General features: G+C 39.5%; 1 protein-coding gene across 3 annotated transcripts; it reads right to left on the bottom strand.

Annotated features, from left to right (window-relative positions):
* Positions 1-3137: 3137 nt before the first annotated feature.
* Positions 3138-23101, bottom strand: nkpd1 (NTPase, KAP family P-loop domain containing 1). 3 transcript variants are annotated; one of them, XM_079844239.1, is made up of 6 exons: positions 22713-23101; positions 22069-22139; positions 7868-7947; positions 6398-6529; positions 4475-6291; positions 3138-3893 (listed from the first exon to the last, which is right to left on the bottom strand). In XM_079844239.1, the coding sequence occupies exons 3-6, from the start codon at positions 7881-7883 to the stop codon at positions 3651-3653; spliced, it is 2208 nt and encodes a 735-aa protein (XP_079700365.1). In that variant the 5' UTR covers positions 7884-7947; positions 22069-22139; positions 22713-23101; the 3' UTR covers positions 3138-3650. The 3 variants fall into 3 exon arrangements, with proteins under 3 accessions (XP_079700365.1, XP_079700367.1, XP_079700366.1); XM_079844241.1 differs by lacking the exon at positions 22069-22139; XM_079844240.1 differs by lacking the exons at positions 22069-22139; positions 22713-23101 and adding an exon at positions 8328-8483.
* Between the last annotated feature and the right edge of the window lie 4087 nt (positions 23102-27188).

The raw sequence follows: 27188 nt of genomic DNA, 5'->3' as shown, positions 1-27188 counted from the left end.
GGGGTCACATTTGAGCATTTAAAATTTAATTTTACTTGAAAGTAACGCAACAGTTACTTTCTTAAGTAACTAGTTACTTTTAAAATTTGTAACTGAGTAACTAATTTAGTTACTTTTTGGAAGAAGTAACTAGTAACTGTAACTAATTACTTTTTAAAAGTAACTTGCCCAACACTGATAATTACATATATTTGATGGTGCTTTAAGGTGTTTTTTTATGTGTTCACTGTTGTTTTGAAGAGCTGATGGAAAATTCTACAAAATATTGCATGGGAAAATAAACAGCATAGGGCTTTGGAAAAACACAAGGGTAAATGATGACTTATTTTTCTTCTATCACTTGAATATTTGTCTTTAGATGTGCCGTGCAGATCAATCAGGCTTTTGTACTTGGAAACAGTTGTTTACGGCTATGTCTGTTTAGAGATATGACAGCCGATCCTTATTCTTTCAGAATAGAGATATTACCCATATTGAATTTGTGTCAGCCACAAGTGGCTTATTAACTGCAAATATCCATCAGTAAAGTCAATACAGCTGTGAATGTTTAATTACATTTCAGCCAGAGAGAAATGTGATCTATAATTTCACACTAGCACAAATTAAGCCGTTCATCCACAGCCAATGCGCCACGGTATGTTTCGTGTTGGGATTTCTTGCATTGCAAAAATCCATTTAACTTTAAAAACCTCATTTGAGCTACAGCTATGATTATGTTGAATGGCTTCCTCTCCTCTGTTTCTCCCCCAGTCAATCTGTTCATAGAGTTTAATGTTCATCTCCCGGTTTAGCTTGGTTTGCTCTGAGAGCGATGTCTCTGTTAGCTGAGCTGCTGCGTTTGTCGACCTTGGCCTTCGCAGAGAAATTGCAAATGCCAAGGAAATACTTCCTCATTAGTTTTACCCTTAGCCTACAGCCTTCACGACGGGAGACATGATATAATCAGAGCCTGTACGTATAGCCTTTTTCTGTCTATACAGTCGAAGTCCGCCATCAAAAGCAATTCTCCTTATTTATGGGGTTTTCACCAAGTGGTCCGCGAAGATTCAAGCTCGGAAAGAGGGGGAGAATCCCCATTAAGTTGGCTGACATGGGGGAAGCCCATCTAATTTCAGTAAAACACTCTTTATAGCTCTAAAACCACACACCCTTGCTATATGAGAGACCATAAAGTTTGAATAATGGAATCAAAACAAGCTTTTTTATTATTAGGCTCTATGTGCCAGACTGTAACGTATTAAACTTGTGGCGTGAGATGGTGTTTCACTCTCCATCTTTATGCATCAAACTCCATGATCAATGCCCTGGCTTGCTGCACAGGTACAATGCGCAGCTCATCAATCCTGATATCAAATGTTATTGTTGGTTACAAACATTACTACTCAGCTACGTGTTATGTGAGCATTTTTCACAAGCATTTTTGATGCAAATGCGCATTATGTGTCTAACGGCCCCTGCAGAACAGGGCAACAGGCCTGAATAGGAAAATGCTGCATGATGCACTATTGTATTTTAAGCCTCTTCATTGTGTTCATCTGAACGTTATCCTATGCACTCTCAGCAGAAGTCGTTGTTTTCATTTTCCATCAATACAATTTTATTTTAAAATCATATGTACTGTGTAGCTATTTCCTCTGCTTACACCAAGGACGCTTTCCTGCATTGATTCTGAGTGAGAGGGGTTAGAATATCCCCCCCCTTTCCCGGCCCATTAAATTCCCTTAATATGTCTGCATGATATCGATTTCATATGAACCCCCACTTTGATGTTCACAATTTCAGAGTCATATTTCAGTCCGGCACACACCGCCCAACCTCTCTATGTCGATTGGTTTGTCTTGACTGTACTTTAGGATAAGATTCGATAAAGGCAACCATATTAACTGTATGCAGTTTCAGAATCGCATCTTGTTAGATGCAATTAGATGTAATTTTTAAGCAGATTTAGTATGTTCTGCGCATTTAACATTAATTTAGTCTGATTCATTTATACAACTAAGTAGCACAATTAGTTATGCTCTTTGACTGTAAGGATTTCCCTACCAGCTTGAAGTACTATTAATAAATGATGAATCTAATTAATCAACATATGTAATTAATTTGATTTAAAATATATAAACGCGCGTGTGTGTGGGCATTTGTGTTTACGGACATGTAGCCTATATCTGTATACAAATACAAGCATAACAGGCATGCTATATTTTCTAGTAAGTTCTTTCATGTTGCTTGCACAGCTGCACATATCAGAAATGAAAATTCCAACTTTTGCATTAGTGTTATGTACCGCCATAGATCCGTGGGAGGTCTCCGCTGAGCTGCATGGGAGATATATATTTTCTCCGCTTTCTCAGAAGCCCCATTCTCACAGAGCATAAAGTAAAACTCCGTGACAGGCAGTACGATTAAAAAAACATCTGCACGCTGTCATTCAGTCCTATATTAAAGTTTTATAGAAAGTAAAACTAAAGTGTCAAAGTACAGATTCTGAACACTGCCAAAGTTTTTGTATGGGAAAAACTCAGAGTGATATAATGAATCCGGAAACTCTGGATCTACCATGGGAATTTCATGAGACATGGTTGACGTGCAACATGACATGCTGTAGTATTTCTTTTAAATAGATTAAAGGAATTTTAATATTTGCAGGTGTTTTGTATTTTGTGGCGATGCATTATTTCATGTTTGTTCTGTATTAGTTGAACCTTTAGTGACTCATGTGTACAGACATGAACCTTTACAATGAACCCTAAGATATTTGTCTAAATATGCCATTCTGTTCTATCTTAGTCTAATTTCTCCTATAAATGTTTTATTCTATTTTAAATACGTAATATGCAGTGCAAGTACAAATTTTGCAGTAACACTGACTCGAACAATTGCATGAGTTTGAGGCGGGACTATCTGTTTGTTTGACCAATGGCAGACTTGTGGAGCGTCCAGTTTGAAAACAGTTATTCGTTTTGCAATTCTGTTTTGTTGCACAACCTTTGGCTTTATAAAGTCCAATGACTTAAGTGATTATATTTATTTTTCCTTCACAGATCGTATCGATGGTAAGACCGCATTTACCTGATGAATGGTGTTATCATTGGACATGGTGTGTGTGGTATGTATGTGTGGGGAATAAGTACAGACTTCTGAACAGTTTCTTTATGTTTTTGGAGAAAATGGTTGCACAGTCTTGTAAGGTTTGTAATGTCAGAATACATTAATAAAAATAAAGCAAGCTAATGTTTATACAAGTTCAAAATTGGGTACATGTTGTATCATCCTTCATTCTGCACACTTTAAAAAAATAAAATTTCCTTTATTGTTTTTTTCCTTTATTCATTCAAGAATAGTTTGATTTAGAATCATTGGAAAATCTGAATATTTAAGCAAAATAAAACTTCTTATTCCCATTATAAATGACACATCTTACAAATTTGATCTGTTTGAAGACTGAAAGGTTTTTCTGCATAACAAAGCTCTATTTTTAAGTATCATCATTTGTTGAGTCTGATTCACTGGTGTACATTTACAGCCTTTTTTTTGTCTCGCTGTAAGGAATTATATTATTGTAGTATTACAGTATTGTTTCCTGAAATATTCTTAGTCCATTTCCAGGAGTAGAAATGCAGTGATGCAAACCTCAAGTTCAGTTATACTGCTTACTGGCGATGGCTAGATGGGCATATGACCACTCCAGGGTTTGTGGCGTCAGTTTTTGCCTGAGCTGGCCGACTAGGAGCTATGACCCCCAGGAAATGAATTTTAAAAGTCATCCATTCTCCCAGCGTCATTTGCAGGATTTGCTTGAGGTCTCTGGGGTCACTGAAGAGGATCGTTCTGCCATCTATAAAATGTTTCCTTACCGTTTCAAGGTATTTCTCTGGGAAGCTTAGTTTTGACATCTAAAAAGGAACAAATGCACATATTTATAAAAAGATATATATATATAGCCAGCATACATATTGTATTGTGTGTGTGTATAGTATATACTGTTCAAAAGTTAGAGGTCAGTAAAGAAATTACTTTCATTCAGCAAAGACACATTAAACTATCAAAAGTATCACAAAAATATAAAAAGTTACAGTCTAGACATTTATAATGTTAAAAAAGATTTCACGTTAAAAAAAAAAAATTAAGAAGCGCAACTGAAATATTTTGGAGCACCAAATCATCATATTAGAATTATTTCTGAAGGATCATGTGACTCTAAAGACTGGAGTAATGACTGCTGAAAACTCAACAATAAATTACATTTTAAAATATATTAAAATAGAAAAAGTTATTTTAAATTGTAATATTAAATTTACAATATTACTGTTTATGCTTTCTTTTTTTAAATCAAATAAATGCAGCCTTGGTGAGCAGAAGAGACTTTCAGTAAACAAACACAAAAAAAAAATTGTACCAACCCCAAACTTTTGAATAGTGTGTGTAAAGAGTGCTATGTCAAACTAACTGCTGCTTTGACTTTTTTCTTACAAACCTCTCGACAAATATCATCGGTTTTCATGTTCATTACGGTTCGTGATGAGATGGACTGGAAAGTATTCCTCCCTGCTCTCTTCAGTCTGCGGCTCCCGCGAACCCTGGACAGCTCATTCTTGATCGAGTAATTTAGGTTCACTGTGCAAAGCTTAAACATTTCCAACTCCTCTACAGTGAACTGGAAGTCTTTCTTAAGGAAAATCTCAAACAGCTCAGGGTCTCCATCTCTTTCCAGAAAGTCCTTCACCTCATATCCAATGATGCAGAGCTCCAGACTATTGTAATTGAACACATCCCATAGTGTCTTGGTATTAACAGCAGCACAGAATGATCCATCAATCTCGTCACTCTGTTGGTCATCTTCAACACATTGAATAATCCAACTTAATCTGCAAGGCCAGCGGTCCACCAAAACCACCCACGCTGCTATTTTCTCTGGAGGTGGAGGCTCCAATTTTTGGGTCTCCATAATCATAATAGTCACTCGAATTGAGTTAATCACTCGTCTCATGGACATGGTGTCTCCAGATATATATGATTGAAGTTTGCTTTTATCTTCTAAGAAGATGCAAGAAAAAGCAGACTCGATTAACCTGTACACTTCATTTAGATTCAATTCTACTGCAGCAAAGGTTTCGGTGTTTCCCTTTTTTGCAATCAAAGGGATGGCTTGATCTTTTTCAGTCTCACAATACTCATCTTCAACACAGAACGATGTCTCGGGATCTCTTAAAGTAGATGCTGCAGTCCTCTCATGTGAACTGTCTTCTAAAAGCTCAGACTGACCACGGACAATGTTTTCAAAGAGCCTGGACTTTGATGCATCAGATAGTGGAGGTAGAGTGAAGGGCAGTGTGATTATACGATCCAGAAAGTCATATGCAGTGTCTCTTTGGCTTAGACAATCTTCTGCTTGTTGGACCTGCCTAACCAGGACTTCTGGATCAACAGCAAGCACAGAAATGAAGGGACTTTCTTCATCAGATAGGAGAATGTTGATGGCATCCAAAACACCAACAATTTTCTTTGGTGTGCAACGATCCAGATTGGTGATCTCCAACACTACCCTGATCCTCCTCCTTTCGAAGATCTCCATGAAGTAAATGAAGCAGCACAGCAGTCTCATCTCCTTACGAACTTCATGCATTAGTCCCAGCTGCTGACTTACCTTCTTGTTGTCCAGCCCTTGTCTAATTTTAAGGTCTTGGTTGAAGATGAGGTTCTTTAACAACAATAATATGAATCGTAGAGCTCCAACTGCAGGAACACCAAGCACAGTGATGGCAAAACCTTCCAGCACACCATATCCACTTGACGACTCATTTTTTCCTCCTTTTAAGTGGTCCTTCAGATCAGGAAATCCATATATGATGAGAGGAACCAGAATAAGGAGTGAACCAATGAATCCCATCAGTATTAGTGACCAAATGGGGATGCAGCCTAACTTTTTGGACATCCAGTTCTTTGGAATATCCTTAATTATCTTCTTCCCTGCATCTTTCTCTTCATTGTGTTGGGCGATCCGGAAAAGGCCCAGCTGGAGCTTACCAAAGCTGTTCTGAAGAGCTGTACACAACCGCATTACTAGTCCAGCCCAGAGCAGATCGCTGCCTGCAAAATGCCACGCGCTGAACCTCACAAACAGATAACGGACGTTCTTCATGTTCTGGTTCTGCTTTGTCCACACAGGTCGATAGAAGAGGAGCCGTATGATCAGAGAAAGCAGGTCAGAAAGAGACGGTGTAATTGAGCGAGGCTTTGGTTCATTAGTGTACTTCTTCTCTTCTCTTTTTTTTGCCTCTTGACTCATATATACTGCACATGGGAGATAAAGAGGCAGAAACATCAAAATCTCCAAGACTTGGAGGACATCTAGGAGGATTTGTAGGGTCAATCATTTGAAAAGAGAGTGCACACTTACCCTCAATGTTCTTGAGCACCATGTTGATCCTGTTGTGACATTCTGAATACAGACCCACCGTCGCGGGAGAATAAACCTTTGTGAGGGTTTTTGATAATGCATAAGCATACTTATCAGAGGGAATATCCGTCCCTAGAAATGAAACAAAGTTAAAAAGGCTGTCGTTTATATTGTTATAGATTTCTTTAACTCGAAATTTGAGGTTTCCTAACACATATATGTACGGTTGCCCAGTAGTGCACAACACAACACAATTTTAAAAGCAAACGTAAGTTCACAAACAAAACAAAATCAAGCCACAACACAACGGAAAAGCCACAACACGACGGAAATGCTCCCGACCACTAGGGGGCTCTCGGAGCACGGTAAAGTTAGTCCACTGTTCTAGATTCTGCAATCTTAAAAAGATATCAATACCAAGTTTAACCGTATGTAAGCATTGTATATCGACATTAAATATGAATTCAAAACCACCTACATGCATTAAAGCTGCATATTTATACTCGAGAATGCTTTGATCCGCTACCACGGTGCATAATGCCTAAGGGAATGTCTGCCAATTCCACCATGTGGTTGAAACGTATAACTTGTATTAATTAAAACATTTTTAAACTATTTTTCAGATTTAAAAATAGACATGTTCAAATTACAAAGCTTGTTTGTATTGGTAATCATAATTACAAATTAATACAAATTATATGTTTCAACCACATGGTGGAATTGGCAAATGTTCCCTTAGGCATCATGCACCATGGTAGCGGGTCAAAGCATTCTCGAGTATAAATATGCAGCTTTTTCGTTGTGTTGTGGCTTTTCCGTTGTGTTTTTGCATTTCCATTGTGTTGTGGCATTTTCATTGTGTTGTGGCATTTTCATTGTGTTGTCGCTGGATTTCGTTGTGTTGTGGCTTGATTTCGTTGTGTTGTGGCTTTTCCGTTGTGTTGTTGCATTTTCGTTGTGTTGTGGCTTGATTTTGTTGTGTTGTGAATTTATGTTTGCTTTTTAAATTCCGTTGTGTTGTGCACTACTGGGCCACCGTACATATGTGTGCCTTTACTACTACAAGGAATAATGAATTCTAACCTATTTTTTGGCCAGTATTTGTTTTCAGGGTGAAGTCTACCAATTCATAAATTCTTTTCAATCATAAGCAGCACAATGATGATGACACACATGGGTGAAGCAAACATGTAGATAAGACCAATGACTAAATACAGTGCAATAAATGTGCAGAGGACAATTTTTCATTGTTTTATCTGAAAGGGCAAAGTCCCCGTTTCATTCAAACTGAGAAAGAATAATGGATGTTAATAATAGGTTGATGACTCAGATAGAGCTGTAAAGCTGAATATGAACTATTTTGTATCACTAGCATATTGCTGTAACTATTGATTTTTTTTATTTTATTATTATCCTTATTCAACAGCTGCATTTCTTGAGTTTGCAATTCCTTTTGTATGTATTACGTACCCTTTCCGATTGCCATTGGTCCTGTATTTATTTATTTTTTTGTCTTTAGAAAACCCAAAATCTTGTTTCGTCACCAGTACCTGAAAATAAAACAAAATACAGAGCAATTACACTGAAAAAAAGAAGCAATGCATACATGTTGTTGTGCGTAAACATTAATTTATTCTAAAACTGCTCTCTTTAGCTGAATATCTGAAACAAATACTGTGAAGCAATGCATTTCTTTCATTTGATTCAGCTATGTCAATCTAACATGCGATTACCAGAAATGAAAAAACATTCCAGATAATATGGCAAACGTATACCAATCTAAATGCTGACAGCAACATATTAAATTGGAATGTACATAAAACATATCTCTTTAACAGGTTGTGTTGCACTTTTGAAATGAAGCCACCATGCAAAGCTCTTTGAATCTCTTACTATGAAAAATATGATAATGAGGAACAGAATGTCTCACCTTCTCCCAGCAGAATTAACAAGCAATCCTTCAGGCACGGTTTACAGCAAAATTGCTAGTAGACTAATATCCATTCTCCGTTTTCAGAGAAATTTCATGTAGACAGAGGAAAAATGCTTTTGTTTTACCAGTAGTAGAGCAGAGAGAAAGTGGAAGAGCGAGTTTACTGGTGTGTAAACATTAACTGAGAAGGAAGAAACTTTAGGCCAGGTGTAAATAAAACTTTGGACCGGCCCTTAAATTTGATAGCTCCAATTTAATTTATAACTGATATTTATGTATTTATTGCTATATTTATTTGTGATCCAGTCATGCAAGTTTACTTATTAACAAATCAAATATCCAAAAATAAAATGAATCACTATTGTAGTAGAACTGGCACTATTTAATTTCTGAAAATTACAAGCGACTTGTACTGATGGAGTTTTGATTCCTGGCCACAGTCGCCTTTGGCTTTTGGCTTTTGGCTTGCTTAGTTGGGGACACACAATATTCAACAATAGTACTGATCTGCCTGCATTGACACCAATGTATGAGAATTGAACTGAGCTGGACTTTAACATCACTGTTTTCTCCAGGGCGACTGTATAGATAAATTAACTAAATTAATAACTTTTACAACCGAAATAAACCATCACTGAACTTACTTAAGCTGGACTATGACACTGTTTTCTTCTAGATCTGCTGTACAGCCGAAACAAACTTTGTTGCATTACTTTCCTGTTATTACTGTAAAGCTGCTTTGAAACAACCTGTATTGTAAAAAGCGCTCCATATATAAAGGTGGCTTGACTTACAGTTTACTGTTAAACAAACAAAATGAATATACTGCTAGTCAACTGAAGATGTTTCGTTTGTATTAGGTACATCTGTGCTGTTTCAAAAAGTGATGGAAATATATTGACTCTAGCAAAAGTGTTCCACCTGTCCCACCCGCAAATTACACCTATAAATGCTGCAAGGCAAGGCAAGGCAAGGCAAGACAAGACAAGACAAGGCAAGACAATGCAAGGCAAGGCAAGGCAAGACAAGGCAAGGCAAGGCAAGTTTATTTGTATAGCACATTTCATACACAGTGGCAATTCAAAGTGCTTTACAGAAATTAAATAAAAATATTCGTAACTGAATAAAATAAAATAAAAAATATATATAGTATAACCCCTATCTGAAGTGGAAGAAAATGGAGAGTCAGATTTACGTAAAAAATATTTGTCAGGTAATTTAAACATTTAAACATTAAACATTTAAACATGACCTTTCCTGGACTGAACCACCGGGGCTATCTCTACATGACCCTTCCTGGACTGAACCACCAGGGCTATCTCTACAGATCTATCCGTCAGAGCAGATCTAAATGGATCGTCCTCGCTCCGGAAGGATTTCGTTTTATCGCACTCCCGTCTCTCAATCTCTTCCACCCAGACAGCCTTAACAAAATAATAAAAAATAATAATAAAAAATAAAATATATAATTATATATTAATTATATAATTAAAATATAGTAAATATTTGTACAGGATATTTCCCTGTAGGAAAAGATCTTAGCATTGAGCTTGAGGTTCTTCTTTATTTTGAGGCAACTTAAAACTTGGATCAAGGCCCTGTCCCAATATGCACTTGCAGACTTGTGGACTTACAAGACCATAGGGTGTCCCATTTGTCAATTTAGGTTTCAGATTCATTTTATGGACGATATGTGCTCTCAATGCGCACTTTTGCAGAGATGCAAACCTGTGACATTACGTCTGGACTTTGAGGAAGATCACGAGGACTTAGGGTTCCATTTGGGACAGCGCCAAAGTGGTTAGATTTGTACGGAGCCCCTAAAGAGACATGGGGCCAGATTTCCTAAAAAGGGCAAATGAGCATGAGAGCGCAATTCCATAAAAGTGCCGATGGGAGTGGACAGTTCTGCACGTGATCTACGGATCATTTCCGGATCATTACCATAATGACCAGCGCAATCTACAGTACTCGTTAGCATCGGGTTTAAAACACGCTTTTTTGGCTGGTTAACACCAGTAAACTGACGAGCACAAACCTTTTAAATCACCTCGCATGATTAATTTAAATACTTTCCTCCCAATGAATTTTGTGCCTGAAAGGGAAACTACGGTGGCCCAGTAGTGCACAACACAACGCAATATAAAAAGCAAACATAAGTTCACAACACAACGAAAACAAGCCACAACACAACGGAAAAGCCACAACACAAATAAATCAAGCCACAACACAAGGAAAAAGCCACAACACAAATAAATCAAGCCACAACACAACGAAAAAGTCACAACACAAATAAATAAAGCCACAACACAACGGAATCAAGCCACAACACAACGGAATCAAGCCACAACCAGTGTTGGGCACGTTACTTTAAAAAAGTAATTAGTTATAGTTACTAGTTACTTCTTACAAATAGTAACTGAGTTAGTAACTGAGTTACATCATTATAAAAGTAACTAATTACCAGGGAAAGTAACTACTGAGTTTTTTTTTTTTTTTTCAAATGTTCAAATATGTCAAATAACTTGGATGCCCCCAATATTAGATATGTTAAATGAATGAATTGGGCACTAAATAGAATAAATTATTGTTATAAAACATTGTACATTAATGTACACTATTGTAATGTTGCTGTGGGACAATGTGAAAGACACCTATCCAATTCAATACATTATTGTACATATCAGTAGACCTACTATAGTGTAAATATTGTGTAAATATTATCAGTACTATACTTTCCTTTGGTAGTGGAGCTCACGTTATCACCTGGGTTTTTAGCCACTAATTTTGTGGCATATGATGATGTAAGGCGCTTCAGAATCACTTGCCACCGGCGTGGAGAGACTCTTTCTTCCTGGGCATAAGTTGCACGTGACATAAATATTCTTACCTTTCACCTCAACGAGGGAAAAGTAGCGCTTATACTTCCAGTTTGCGAAAGCTATCTTTGAAGTCGTTGGACCATCGCTGAATGTGCATATGCGTGTGCGTCGTGTGTGTGTGTGTGTGTGTGTGTGTGAACCATAGACCGTGAAAAAAATAGGTGTGAACTCAACCTATCAACTTCAACCTTGTCTCCCACCCACCAATCATCATCAGTTATGTGTACCACCGCACCCACCCCCAACACGCATGGCTGGTGCGCGCGCACACGCACACACACACACACACACACACACACACACACACACACACACACACACACACACACACACACACACACGTTGCAGGTCCGACTGACAGAGAGCCTGTTCGGATGAAAAGCGCTTCAATGAGCTCAATTATAGTAACGCGACTAACGCCACATTTTTTTTCCTCAGTAACGCTAACGGCGTTGTAACGGGAGAAACAGTAATCCGTTTGAATACTCGTTACTGAAAAAAATTATTCCGTTAGTAACGCTGTTTATCTGTAATGCCGTTATTCCCATCACTGGCCACAACACAACGGAATCAATCCAAAACACAACGGAATCAAGCCACAACACAACGGAATCAAGCCACAACACAACGGAATCAAGCCACAACACAACGGAATCAATCCAAAACACAACGGAATCAAGCCACAACACAACGAAAACAAGCCACAACACAACGGAATCAAGCCACAACACAACGGAAACAAGCCACAACTAGGGCTGGGACGGTTATCGCATTAGCGCAAAAAAACAAAAAAAAAACAAACATTGGCCTGCCCATGTGTGTACGTTGTGTCTAATTCCATGGATTCATTGATTCTAATGACATGGATTGTGTCTAATGACATGTGTGTCTTATATGGATTCAAGGTTTTCTAAACAAAACTTAATCAAAAGATGGAGCAAATCCGACCTTTCGCGAGTTGGGGAGCGCAATGTTCCATTATAACATTCCATTTGTACCTGTGTAATGTCTTTTAGCCTATAATTTGAATTTAATTTTACTAAAGCATAAAATACAGGCGCATAAGCAGGACCTCAGTTTTTAATTGCACGTGCTTAACACAATTCTCACATGGTTGCGCAGCCGACAATAGCGGGTAGGGAGATAGAAGCCATTAAAGCAGAAAAAGAACGCACCGCCCGGGCCATAGGTTTGTGTCGAACGCTGGTGACCGATTTCTCCCATAGCTGGCAAAAAAAAAAATAATTAATTGAGAACGAAACCTATACTTTGTTTGAATCTATTTTTGTTGGAAAAATAGAGCAAAACTGTAAAAAATTACAACTTGTTGGTAATTGAACTGTTGTATAAAATTCATATCGCATTTTGCAATCATGCTGATATAGGCTACTCTGGAAAATAGCACTCTTGCTCGTATGATATTGCTTAATTTATAATTTCCTCTTTAATTTCAAACAAATGTTTATTTGTATGTTTGTTATTAGCCTATTTTTAATGAAAATACAACAATAAAATAGTACAGTAAAACAAAACTCACGTATATTCAACTTTTGTTAAAAAACGAATAAGACGGATGACATAAAATAGCTATAACTGAATTATAACAAATACATAAAAGATATTTGAAACGGGGAACCCTAAGTTTGTGGTTTGTGTTTTTTATTATTAACAAAAGTGATCTTGCGCTTATGCCTCCGCTATCGTCCTGTCAATCATCTCGCTCGCGGCTATGATTACAGTTACAGTAAAATTTTAATTCACCATCATCGGTTCCCATCCTCAGCCGATCTGCATGACAGTTTTTGCAATGACCATTAATAGTAGATAAATGAGCAAGTGAAAAGGCACGCCATGTTACAATTTAGTAGGAACTAAAGAGCAGTCTAGAATGTTTGGTAGCAACATTGTTACTAGTATTGGGCATCGAGAACCGGTTCCTACTTGGAATCGTTATAAAAATTCAGATTCTTTTCTTTCTTTATCAATGGGGGGCTCCAAAATTGTTGCTGCATACCCCTCTGGCACTGGGTAGTTGCGCCCCTGCTCAGCACTCCTTAGTACTGGTAAGTTTTAACTCTCTTCCAACTCTGTTTGGGAAAGATTGACAACAAATAAGCTGGGCATGCGAAATTTCATTCAATATAATCAATAAATAATCTATTGTAGGCAATTAAATATAAATTGGCTATGTGATTCTGAAATTCCAATTTCATTAAAAGGCTATCAAAAAAGATATCCATCTGGCAGGCTTACAAGCACAGTAGTGTGCGAAACTTTGTTAAATTAAGCCTTCGTTAAATATTTGAACCACTGAGACAAAAGCGCACACGAGATATATAAATTAATATGAATATGTAAAAATATGTAATATAAATATAAATAATAAGTAATATACAATCACGGTAGTGTGAGCAGCGACACTTTGTTAAATTAAATAGCCTTCGTTAAATAGCACCACTGAGACAAAAGCGCACACGAGATAGGCATATAGCCTATATATAAATTAATATAAATATGTAAAAATAGGCCTCATATAATATAATTATATAATATGTAAAAATTATTTATGTAATATAAATAACAAATATAAATAATTATATATATATATATATATATATATATATATATATATATAATTATATATATATATATATATATATATATATATATATATATATATATATATATATATATATATATACATATATATATATATATATATATATAATATACAATCATTAGCCTAAATAGCCTTGTTAAATTAGCCTAAAAAGTCTTCGTTAAATAGCCTTGAACCACTGAGACAAAAGCGCACACCACACGAGATATGTAAAATAATATAAATATGTAAATGTTATAAAATATAAAAAATAAATATAAATAATAAAAGTAGCATAATATACAATCAAGGTAGAGACAAAAAGCGCACACGAGATGAAAATTGTAAATGTAAATTAATAGCCTGAATATTTAAAAATATGTAATATAAAAATATAAATACTATAAATATAAATAATATATTATATGGGCAGGTGTGCGCGAAAGTCGTTATAGTTTAAGTGATTGTTTGATGACGACGACTGTAATCTGAAAGTAAAAATATGGGAAATAAATAAACAAATAAATACATGTTACTGATCAATACCGATAAATAAAAATGTGTTTGTTTGTCTTTGTTTATGCTGTTCCATCTTCAGATCTCTCAGTCGTGATTTGATCTGCTAAAATCTGATCAGCAAAAAATATGAAGGCTGGGCCTGGGATGTAAACCATAGCCTAGTCTATATTTAGTTTTGCCAGCAAAATAAACATGTTCCTTATTATGTTCCCTTTCGTTCAGTCACTACGACGTAACGTTAGTGACTAACGAATGGGGGTTTCGCTTAGAAGCCTTTCATCTTCGAGCTTTAAGAAAACGCCCAAATGGCGTGCCAATGCCATAGGGCATACGGAATTTGCATACGTAACTCCGCCTCACCGCGTGAGTATAAAAGGAAGTACGTGGCAATATCGCATTATGTTTCTGCTTTCGGAGCCAAGAGAACCTACCTCTTCACTCCTCACAAGCCTTCTGAGACTCTGTCAGCCTCTTCGAGACGAGCGGCTTTCCAGTCGGTGTTGGTGTGACGGCGCGTTTCAGTGATCGCATACTTCCTGCCTGCTGATCTGCGCAGTGGTCTGCTAGACGGCTGGTGTGTGTTTCCCTGGGCGCTTCGGCATCGACTGATAGGCTTCCTCTCACAAAAAGAGATTGCGCGTGGCACGTCTTTTTCAATACGGCTCGCCCGTGCACTTCTGGGTGCGATAGATCTCCGTTGCTGTCTATATGGGCACATTCACTGCTCGATGTGTTTGGGCTTCAGCACGTTCGGGCAGTGTTTGTGGATGTGTCATGTTTCCATTGCGGGAACGTGACCATCACGGAGATCATTGAGTCTCGCGGTCGAGACTCAATGATCTCCGTGAGGAGAGAGAGTCCCCTCTGCCACACCCCAATTTACAGTCCCCGAGTGAGATGGTACTTTAGCTGGTGGCCAGGGTGACCTGAGGGCGGTGCGTGGTCCTCGGGCTGGACCGCGCGGACCGTCAGGCTCGGCTATGCGATTCAGTTTGCGCAGGCTCCGCCCCGCTACAGGGGAGTCCGCCAGACCATGATCGGGGCCAACGCCCCCGTCATGTGTGCGGAGATTGCCACCCTGCTGGCGAAGGGTGCGATCGAGCCTGTCCCTCCGGCCGAAATGAAGTTGGGGTTCTACAGCCCCTACTTCATTGTACCCAAGAAAACCGGTGGGTTACGGCCAATCCTGGACCTTCGCATCTTGAACCGATCCCTTCTCTGGCTTCCGTTCAAGATGTTGACTGCGTAACGCCTTTTCGAATGCGTTTGTCCTCACGATTGGTTTGCAGCGATCGACCTGAAGGACGCCTACTTCCATGTCTCCTTCCTTCCTCGACACAGACCGAGCAATCCTACGGTTTGCTTTCGAGGGGCGGGCATATCAGTACGCGGTCCTCCCATTCGGGCTATCTCTGTCCCCTCGCGTCTTTACGAAGATTGCCGAGGCAGCCCTTGCGCCCCTACGTCAGCACGGGGTTCGCTTCCTGAACTACCTCGACAACTGGCTCATACTGGGCCACTCTCGAGAGCAGGTTTGCGGACACAGAGATCAGGTGCTCCAACACCTAGCCCGTCTGGGCCTTCGGGTCAACTGGGAGAAGAGCCAACTCTGCCCAGCGCAGAGGATCTGTTTTCTCGGTATGGACATCGACTCGGTCGCCATGTGCGCGCAGCTTTCGAGCGCGCGCAGTCTCTGCTGACTTGCCTCCGTCAAATCGAGAGCAAGAGTGCGGTTCCACTGAAACTATTTCAGAGGCTCCTGGGGCATATGGCATCTGCAGCTGCGGTGACGCCGCTCGGATTGCTTCATATGAGGCCGCTTCAGCATTGGCTTCGCGATCAAGTCCCGAGATGGGCATGGCAGTCTGGCATGCTCCAGGTCCAAGTGACTCGGGCCTGCTTACAGACGCTCACCCCGTGGTCGAACCTCAGTTTTCTACGGGCTGGTGTGCCCTTAGAACGAGTTTCCAGGCATGTTGTCATATCGACGGATGCCTCTGCCACGGGCTGGGGTGCCATGTGCAATGGACAAGCAGCCGCGGGCTCCTGGACAGGACCCCAGCGCCTTCTGCATGTCAATTGCCTCGAGTTGCTGGCAGTTCGGTTCGCCCTGCACCGCTTCCGAGCGTTGCTGAAGGGTCAACATGTGCTTGTCCGGACAGACTACACGGCCGTAGTAGCGTACAACGGCCTACGCAAATATGCGTTCCCCCCAGTGAGCCTACTCGCACAGCTCTTGTGCAGATCAGGGAGGACAAGGAGCAGGTCCTTCTGGTCGCCCCGTACTGGCACGGCCGGACCTGGTTCCCCGAACTCATACTCCTTGCGACAGCCCCTCCCTGGCCTATTCCTCTGAGAGTCCTCACTCAGAGACGGGGCACCCTATGGCACCCGCGTCCCGATCTGTGGAACCTCCACGTGTGGCTCCTGGATGGGACGCGGCCGGTTGAGTGGCCTGCCACCTACGGTGGTCGCCACCATCACTTCCGCTAGGGCAGAGTCCACTCGGCATGCCTATGCGTTGAAGTGGAACCTCTTCGTCACCTGGTGCTCTTCTCGCCTAGAAGACCCCTGGAAATGCCCGATCGGGTCCGTGCTTTCGTTTCTCCAAGAGGGGTTGGAGCGAAGGCTGTCTCCATCCACCCTCAAAGTTTATGTGGCCGCAATATCTGCCCACCACGATCTTTTGTAGAACAAAAAGGTAAGTCAGCACGACCTGATCATCAGGTTCCTGAGGGGGGCGAGGAGTCTGAATCCTCCTCGCTCTCCTCTCGTACCCTCTTGGGACCTCTCAGTAGTTTAAGTGCTCTGCAGAGGCCTCCCTTTGCGGTCGGTTGATATTAAGTTCCTGTCGATGAAGATCGCTCTGCTGACCGTATTGGCCTCCGTTAAGAGGGTCGGGGACCTGCAGGCATTTTCGGTTGACGAAGCGTGCCTGGAGTTCGGGCCGGCTAACTCCCACGTGATCCTGAGACCCCGGCCTGGATATGTGCCCAAGGTTCCCACCACTCCGTTCAAAGACCAGGTGGTGAACCTTCAAGCGCTGCCCGTGGAGGGGGCAGACCCAGCCTTGGCACTGCTCTGTCCAGTATGCGCTCTCCGCGCTTACGTAGACATGACGCAGTGTTTCAGTACCTCAGACCAGCTCTTTGTCTGTTATGGTGGAGAGCGGAAGGGAAGTGCTCTCTCAACGCAAAGGCTGTCTCACTGGATAGTGGACACCATTGTTTTGGCTTACCAGCAGCAAGGTCGACCATGTCCCCTTGGGGTTCGGACTCACTCCACTCGGAGTGTCGCCTCCTCTTGGGCTTTAGCGCATGGCGCCTCGCTAACAGACATCTGCAGAGCTGCAGGCTGGGCGACACCTAACACATTCACCAGATTCTACAATCTCCGATTGGAGCCAGTGTCCGACTATGTACTCGCCCCCCCGAGGGGCCGGTAATGGGCCAGGCTCAGGTGTCTTCGCTTGCTCGCCATTCCACTCCTCGGACTGGATACGTGCGATATCTTCCTCAGGTGAGCTCCCCGAGAGCCCTGAGTCCCTCCAGCATTGCTTACGCCGAAACCTGTGTATCTGGCACACCTTTGGGAGTTTTCTTAAAGCTCGAAGATGATAGGCTTCTAAGCGAAACCCCCATTCGTTAGTCACTAACGTTACGTCTCCGTTCCCTCCTCAGGGAACGAGGGTTACATCCGTAACCGAGACGTTCAATTGCCTACGCTGGTGTGTGCATGTGCGGCTGTGCACGAAAGTCGAGCGGGAGCCGTTTAAAGCGGTTTACCGCTGAACCGCGGGAATTTCTTGCTTTTCAACCGCGGTAAGAAAAAATCCATACCGTCCCAGCCCTAGCCACAACACAACAGAAACAAGCCACAACACAACGAAAACAAGCCACAACACAACGGAAACAAGCCACAACACAACGGAATCAAGCCACAACACAATGGAAACAAGCCACAACACAACAAAAAAGCCACAACACAACGAAATCAAGCCACAACACAACGGAAATGGTCCCAACCACTCGGGGGCACTCTGAGCGCGGTAAAGTTGCCACTGTTCTATAGAAGAATCGGCAATCTTACAAAGATATCAATACCACAATTCGTTTTGACAGTATGTTGGCTAACCATTGTTTATCGACATTAAATATTAATTCAAAATCCCCTACATGCATTATAGCTGCATATTTATGCTCGAGAATGCTTTGACCCGATACCACGGCGCTAAGGGAACGTCTGCCAATTCCACCAAGTGGTTGAAACAAATAATTTGTATGAATTAAAATTACATTTGATTTAATATTTAAAAACACATGTTAAAATTCCACAGCTTGATTGTATTGGTAAAACTGACTTAGTAATGCACAACACAACATTGGAATTTGAAAAAAAAAAAAAAAAAAAGTGAATTTAATTCATACAAATGATACGTTTCAACTTGGTGGAATTGGCAGACGTTCCCTTAGCACCGTGGCAGCAGGTCAAAGCGTTCTTGAGTATAAACATGCAGCTATAATGCACGTAGGTGATTTTGTATTTATATTTCATGTCAATATACAATTGCATACTTAAAACTGATCGTAGTGTTTAAATATTTGTAAGAATTGCGAGTCTATAGAACAATGCAAGGAAAAATAACTTTACCGCACTCCGAGAGTCCCCTAGTGGTCGGCAGCATTTCCGTTGTGTTGTTGTTTTTTCGTTGTGTTGTGGCTTGATTTTGTTGTGTTGTGGCTTTTTCATTGTGTTGTGGCTTTATTTCGTTGTGTTGTGGCTTTTTCGTTGTGTTGTGGCTTTATTTCGTTGTGTTGTGGCTTGATTATGTTGTGTTGTGGCTTTATTTCTTTGTGTTGCGGCTTTTTCGTTGTGTTGTGGCTTGATTTTGTTGTGTTGTGGATTTATTTCGTTGTGTTGTGAACTTATGTATGCTTTTAAAATTTTGTTGTGTTGTGCACTACTGGGCCACCGTAGGAAACTCCTACAAATGCATATGCAATAAGGTCAGCCGCAAAACCTGTGCATGCCTTTTCAGAACAAATTTATCACTGTGTGTCTTTAGTAAATCCTGACAGTAGCCAAAAGAGGGTTTGCAAAGCTGGTGCAAGCTAAAATCTGGTAAATCTGGCCCACTGTGGTGGAAAAAAATATGAGATGGGAGGAAAAAATAATCTCAAAACTTTCGCATTCCCCCCCAAAAACTGAATTTTCTCTCAAAACCTTTGCATTCCCTCGCAAAAACTACTACATTCCCCCCAAGAGACTTTGCACAAAGTTGGAGCGCAACATTTTGCAAGCGAATGCAAACTTTCACAGGTGAACTCGAATCATTCGCAAGAGAACCAAAAACTTTTTTCCACCACCATGTTCCTTTAGGGGCGGCTCTGTAGATTTGGCCCATCTATGGTGAACCTGAATCTGCCCAGTGCAAAACATGATGGAGCCATTTGTGAGCTGCACTCGGCTCTGATAATGCATGCCAGTATAGAGTCTGAGCCGCAAGTGCTGCTGCACATATTTCAGCACGATTACCACATGCTATCTGGGAGCTCTCCCAAACAAAGAGATTAAGAATTTGAGTTTGGGATTTGTATTACCATTATAGTTTGATGTATGTTAATCACTGTATGATTTCAACAATTTCAGCGTTATTCTGTTATAAGTCTACAATCGCATTTGCTTCTGTGTATTGTATTTCCTGCAGCATGATGCAATAGAGCAGCCTAGAATATAATACAACAGAATATGCTGTGTTTCTATGAAGGAACATTTTATGTATTTTTCCTTGAAGGCGCATCTGTCATAGTTGTCCAGGATACAAACAGAGGAGAAAAATAAAGCTCAGCACAAACTAAGCATGCTTTTATGACTCTAAAATAGCACAATATAAAGAGAGAAAAAAAGATGCAAGGACTGACAGCTCTGTGCCGTTTTAAAATAAATAACAATAATACGTTGTGTTACATGACAGGTAATACATTCTCAATTCACAATGCCAACTCCCCGGTTGTATTTTTTAAAGCCAGAATCGTGTAGAAATTTCAAGGTATTACCATTTTGAAAGCCCTAGTTGCTTTTTATTGGAAGACCCTGTTTAAAAATGCCTCAAGCTAATTCACGGCAGCTCTATTCAGCATGAACTTTGTATTGGAAATGCGTGAATGACTGGTACTTTGTCAGGAGCTAATAACAAACAGTTGGCTGTGCTTCCATGACTCTTTTAAAGTCACTTTTTCATTGGAGGTGCTGGATTTCCCTTTGAGGAGAGTGTGGGATTCTGTACATCTCTGTAAATAGATTTCTCAAATTAGATTCCCAAGGCTAAATTAAGTGTGATAATTGGAAGTACAGCACCCCCCAAATGTTTCCCTTAGGATTAATTACAATTGCAGAGACAATCTATCCTGCCTGTTTTCTGCTGCGTAAGATATGGAGGATGTTCTCTTAATGGGTCATTGTATTTTCTCGTATGCGTTACAGTTTTCTGTGCATGCAAACCCATAGACTTATGTTTGGAGCTGCAACATTGTTCTTAGAAATAAAACATATAAATAAAGAATCACACGAATGATTGACTGAAAAAGAAGTGTCTTGAGCCCAAAATCAGGAGCACATTATTATTCATCAAAGAAAGTCATACCAGAGGGAGGCTGTTCATATTGGACTTTTGTTTAAAAAAAAGTCTCTTTACACGCTTTAGGTTTTAATCATAGGTTTACCACAATCTAGATCACTCTGAAATAAGCCCATCCATCATCTAAGACAATCAGATTGCTGTTTCCATCATAGCTTTCCTCCGTAATTGCCACAATATTACAAAATTAAGGCTTTACGACTCTTTATTCTGCTTCGTTCTGCCTCGTGACTCTCAATTATAGCCTGAAATGAGACGTTATAACTTAAATAATGTTTTTATTCTTTTCCTGAATGATTCTTCTCTTGGTTCCCTCGCTTTTAGGCTGTTACATTTTCTCAACATTGCAGATGTTGCATTGCAAAGTGGGATAAATGGGAATGCATTTAAAAGAGAAGGCTGTCTGGATGTATTGTAATATTGGCACACCTGGTGTGATGTATGGACCCTGGATTCCACTTCTAGATTCAGTACTGAGGGGATCATCTGAATATAGATACAGTACTTTTTATAGACAATGGCGCTGCAATGCAAGGTCATATTTCTTTCAAATTATACCTCATTAGCATTGCATATCCGATATAAAATAATTGTTTTATCTACTAATGTGACAGTGTCTACTTGCAAATGCCAACTTGTCTTGAACTTCACTTCATTAGTATTCCAGAGGCAACTTATTTTTTAGCTGTACTGCTGTTTTTAGATGTGTCCCGTATTAAGGGCTATATTTTGGACATTGTTTAAAGGTCGTGACGGTCTGTCAGGCTAGCTTTCAGGCTAGTTGTTGTGTGTTCCATGCGTAGGTTGGGGGTGCTGTGTTTTTTGGGGGAGGGTCACCACATTTAGAAACAATATCGAGTCTATAAAACATGTCAAAACTTCACGAAGTACAACAAGCATATCGGTGAGAACACTCGTTTAAACAGCAAACACACTGGGACATTTGACTGCACATCACATTTCTTGACATTATTGATATTCGCAATCATAATGCAACGGATTAAATAAAAGGGTTATTGAGCTGTTTACACTGTCATATACAATAAAAGAGCCTGCACAGCAACAGGAAATAAAAAAGATGAATACAGAAAACCTGCCTACCTTACACAACACGAGACTTGTAACACGGACAAATTCTTCCTACACACACTGCAACGGTCATAATATGACATCTGTTTTAAAAATACATAATTCAACACATGAATAACACTTTTTAATAGCCCACTTAAAGGTGCAATGTGTAATATGTATGAGGATCTATTGACAGAAATGCATTATAATATACATAACTATGTTTTCAGTGGTGTATAGCCAAATGTACATACCTATAATGTTCATTACAATGTTTTCAACCGTTATGCTTTTATTACCTTAGAATAATTCTATCTACATACACCGCGGGTCCCCTTACAGTGAAGTCACCATTTTGCGCCGCCCATGTTTCTACAGTAGCCCTGAACGGACAAACTACTCTACAGAGCACTACTCTCTGCTGTCTCAGGTGACGACATCTTTGTCCTGTGTCGGCCACCGTAGCAATTCGCAACCTTACCGCTAGATGCCGTGAAAATTTGCACCTTTAAAAGTGTTTTTTACAAATAAATTATTAAAGGCTAAAATAAATGAGGCTATTCTCATTTTAAGTCATCTTAAGGCCAATTTACACTGCACAGACAAACTTCAACAAACAAGTTGGCAGTTGGATTTAGAATTTTATGAAAAATAAATGTCATGTTTACACTTACCCAACAAACAGACAAACTCGAGCATCCACGGAAAAACACTAGATATTCTCCATTTTAACAATAAAAATAAAAGATTGCAGCTTTCAGACACAGCTTTTTCTCGTTTTATAGTTCAGTTGAGGCGTTAAATGTCGAGAGTGCATCCATGTAACGAATCTGTCGGTCGCAGGTTAATTTCTTTCACTAGCACAAAACTTCAAAACCCTCAAATATGACTCTGCTCTCGCTCAGATTTTAAGCGTGCGTGCTCAAACTTTGTCCAGTGCCCTAGGGAACATCTTGCTCTTTCTCTAGAATTGTCTTCCGATTTGTCCAGAAACCTGCCATTTTCACTACAAGGATAATTTACTAAGCATGCCTAGCACCATTGACTTGCCTCTTCCCACACTGCTCAGAAATTCCATGACCCGACAAATACCTAACGTTACTGAACATGTTCAGTCAGGTGAAAACAAACTCCCGACGGCAACGGCAACAGACGCCAACAGGGTAACACACTGATCCAACAAACTCTGACAGACTTGTTTGTTGGTGTTTGTCTGTGCGGTGTGGATTAGCCTTTACATGAGCATTACAGCACGTGAATATTTTCATAACAAAATTAGCAGCATGGAACGAAGAAAGTGATCAGCGTGATTGATTTTCAAAATGGTAGGCCAAGCAAATGCTGTTTTTTACGGTTTGTAGACTGCAGTGCAGCAGTGTTAATTTCACTGACGAAAACTAAAACTATGACGAAAACTTGCTGTCAGTTTCGTCAACAAATAAAAAAGAGACGAAAATGTTAGGGAGGGTCGACTAGGGAAGAGATCCAGTCAGAACTGATGTCCTGTGTAACAGATGCGCACATTTGATTCGAACGTGCTGATCTAACCGCTGGAAAACACGGCACTGTTGTGCTTCTCCAGGCTCACGCATCCCCAATCCAGCGCTCCAGAGCGGTTCACAATCAATGAATTGCGCACATTTATGCCACGCAATTGTATATGAACTAATGCTGATGAATAATGACAATGTTTACTTTATGATGATTAGTAATATGTTTTAGACGGTTGTAACAATGCATATATTATCTCCTGAACTTGAATGAGCAGCTGCAGCTGCAACAGAGGCGCAGCAGACATTTCAAAATAAGAGTCCCGGTGTATTTCGAGCTTGTTTATAATTTAAAAGTCACGCAATATACAGTATATTCGTATTTGGTTACACAAAAGACTGTATTTAATTTAATTTCCATTTAATTAATAGTCAGGAGGAAAGACCAGTATTTGACACATATTCAATAAATTATCAGGGTTATAATAGTTAACTAAAACCATTAAAAAAAATAATTACTTGAAATTAAATAAATGTTAACCCTCTATGGTATGCAATATGATTTAAATGAGGAAAAAATTATTTGTGGTGTTTTTCCTGCTTAAAATAGGACACGATAACAATAGCAATAAAACATTTCATAATTTTTTAATTTTTTAAAAGTTTGTTGCCTCAAGGCAACATTGTACCACAACGGACAAATTTAAACATTTTACATTTTCATGTAGAAAAAAATAAATATATTTATTGAAAACATCGATTTCTTTAACCAGACACCTGAACAAACACATTTATCCAGTTTATAATGTATTACAAATTTCATATTTAATAAAAAGTACGATTTCAAATTCAGCTGTCAAATTAGCTCTCAGGCAACACTGTACCATCGTAGTACACAAGTATTACCAAACTATCACATCAAGTTATCATGTCAAGTTATCATATCAAGTTATCATGTCAAGTTATCATATCAAGTTATCATATTCATCTTCATCCTCATCTCCATCTTCGATCTCTCCCTGCCGGATTGTCACTATGACCTCATCCTCCTCATCACAGTATGACACCTCATCCTCACCCTCATCGGTTGTGTTTTATACCTTTTTTTAAGTGCTATAGAAAACGTGCAGATCATAATATATGCAGTTATAGTATGTGAATTACTAATCTTATACGTGCATTACAAAATCATGCAAAAATGCAAATACATTTTGAGAATTTTAACTCTTTTCCTTACAAATTGACTATATTTGTATCCAACCCAGTGTGTCTGGTATGGCCTTATGCGATTCCATTATGGTACAATGTTGCCTTGAGGCTACACACAGTTTCTTGTTATTTACTCTAAAACATTTGATGATATATAATGTAAAGTTCTTGGAAATACTTCTTTACTTACCAGTGAAGGTGACTCATATTTTTTGTGGGTGATTAACTGAAACGGAAACTAGTGAAAAATGCACTTTTCATTGGAGAAAATATGGAGCCATGTGACCTGTGCACATGTGCTGAAACAGGACACAAAATGGACCCCTGTGGGTCATGTGACCAATTTTTTGCACTTTCATTGATTAGTATTTTAGTTCTTCTTCCCTAAAATAGGTTTGACCAATAAATTGGTGTTTCATTGTATTAAAAATAAACTAAAATATACTATGTTGCCTGGAGGCAACACCGTACCATAGAGGGTTAACTGAAATTAAAAAATAAATAAATACACAAACTTATTTGAAGCTTTAGCTTTACCTGATATGACCTACTAACTAAAAGAAATACAAAGTTATAAAAACTATATAGATGTTTAAAAAAGAAAAGAAACAGTGAATTGAGCTCTCTTTCGTGTATTTTTTATGTCAAAAACAAAATTATGTCAAAATTAAATGGAGCTTAAATGCTTAATGTATTACAATTTAACTAAACTCATTAGATTTTAAGAGACTAAATCTACAGTAGATTTAGTCGACTAAAATCTTATGATATGTAGTCGACTAAAACTAAAAACAATTCAGGTGACAAAAATATGACTAAAACTAAATGGCATTTTAGTCAAAAGACTATGACTAAAACTAAATCAAAATTTGCTGTCAAAATTAACATTGCAGTGCAGTCCTAGTTTCGGTTTCTCTTCGAATGACAAATATACCCTTACGAAAATGAACCATGGTTTTTACTACAAATAATATTTAAACCATGGTAACCACAAATAAATTAACCATGGCTTTGATACTCTAACCATAGTTTAACCATCATATTTGTGGTAAAACTGTGGTTATATAAATGGTAATCAATTAGCCAAAAAAACTCATGGTTACTATATCCTTACTATAATAAAACCATGGTTAATTTTCGTAAGGATAGACTATTGATACCTGCTGATAGACAGTTATTTAGTTGCAGACACAGAATGCAGTTGCAAGCAAATGCAAGTTGGCAGTAGACAAGTTGCCTGTAGTTCTATTGTCAGTGGCCGAGAGAGCTGCAAATGCTGCAAATACAGAAACGCGCTGCAAATACTCACAACACTCATAAGAACACCTCACCTTTACATTAATGCCATAAAAAAACCTCACCTTTCAGGTCATCGACAACACCGCTGACAAGTAGATATTGATAAGTCACAATTAAGAGGCTGCATCCTTCGAAGGCTGATGGTGTCACAGCTCCTCGACGAAGGCTCTCCCAATTTGAAGGCTCCTTCTAATGTGGCCTCCAAATGTGTCCTTTATTTCCCATGCAATAAAGGATTCAACAGATGGGTCCTTCGCAGCTTTGTCTACTCAAGAATTCATTGCGTGTCAGCGACGAAAGGATTGTAAAAATAGCTAAATTACACTTTTAAAGGTTTCAGCTTACGCAAATGATACAAATGTAAAAAAAAAACAAAAAACTGAAAAAACGTTAACCCTGTCCCCGCCTTATTGTAAGATGCAACATTAAATATATAAATCAAAACTGCCTAAAGGCCTGTTCACACTGGGACGATTTTCGTGCGTGTTTATTGCTGACGTTTAACGCCTTGTGACTAAACAAAGGGCGGCAATGTGAGTGTGCACACCGATGCGGAAAACGGCAGGTGTAAAAGCGTAATTTAAAAAAAACGCCTTGGGTTTGATTTTTGTTTTTTTGATACGGCGCATGTCAAAACAAAACTGTCCGACCAATGAGATCGCCACTTTTGTTCACGTGCCTGGAGCTGTTGAAGTTACACTTAAACACGACTTGGTGGCGCTGAAGCACAAAACGGTCTTGCAGAGCACGCATCGATACGACGAAGGAGAAGTAAGTAGACAAAAAAAAGATGAGTTGCTAATGCTGCTTGCCATTTAGCAAAACGTGTGTTAATGGTTTTGGCAAGCACGTGATGCTGTCTCTCTTCTTCTTCTGTGTGACAAGCGAGTGTCAGAAGCGTAAAGTTGCGCAGCACCACCTTGTGTACCGGGTGCGCCATCGACTGAATTTTCACGTTTACTCGGTGCATCGCCAGTGAAAAATGCTTGGGTGTGAACTCAAAGACGCACCGAAAAAGGTCTCAAATAACGCTGGCGATAAGCGCGCGTAATAATCATCACGGTGTGCACAGGCCTTAATGTTACTGAATGAAATGTCGACCCAGAATGAGCTATAGGACTGTCAAAGCATTAGGGGTGTTGGTGGACTCGA

The sequence above is a fragment of the Gobio gobio genome, assembly GCF_949357685.1.
Source record: "Gobio gobio genome assembly, chromosome: 19".
Lineage (NCBI taxonomy): Eukaryota > Metazoa > Chordata > Actinopteri > Cypriniformes > Gobionidae > Gobio > Gobio gobio.
The sequence above is the reverse complement of the archived record's forward strand: the minus strand, read 5'-3'. Positions and strand labels throughout refer to the sequence as shown.

Coding starts and splice junctions, on each gene's coding strand:
- nkpd1 (XM_079844239.1), bottom strand. Junction 6,292..6,397: donor GGTGCTCAAGAACATTGAGG/GTAAGTGTGCAC, acceptor TCCCATGTGCAG/TATATATGAGTCAAGAGGCA. Junction 3,894..4,474: donor CCGATGATATTTGTCGAGAG/GTTTGTAAGAAA, acceptor GTTCCTTTTTAG/ATGTCAAAACTAAGCTTCCC.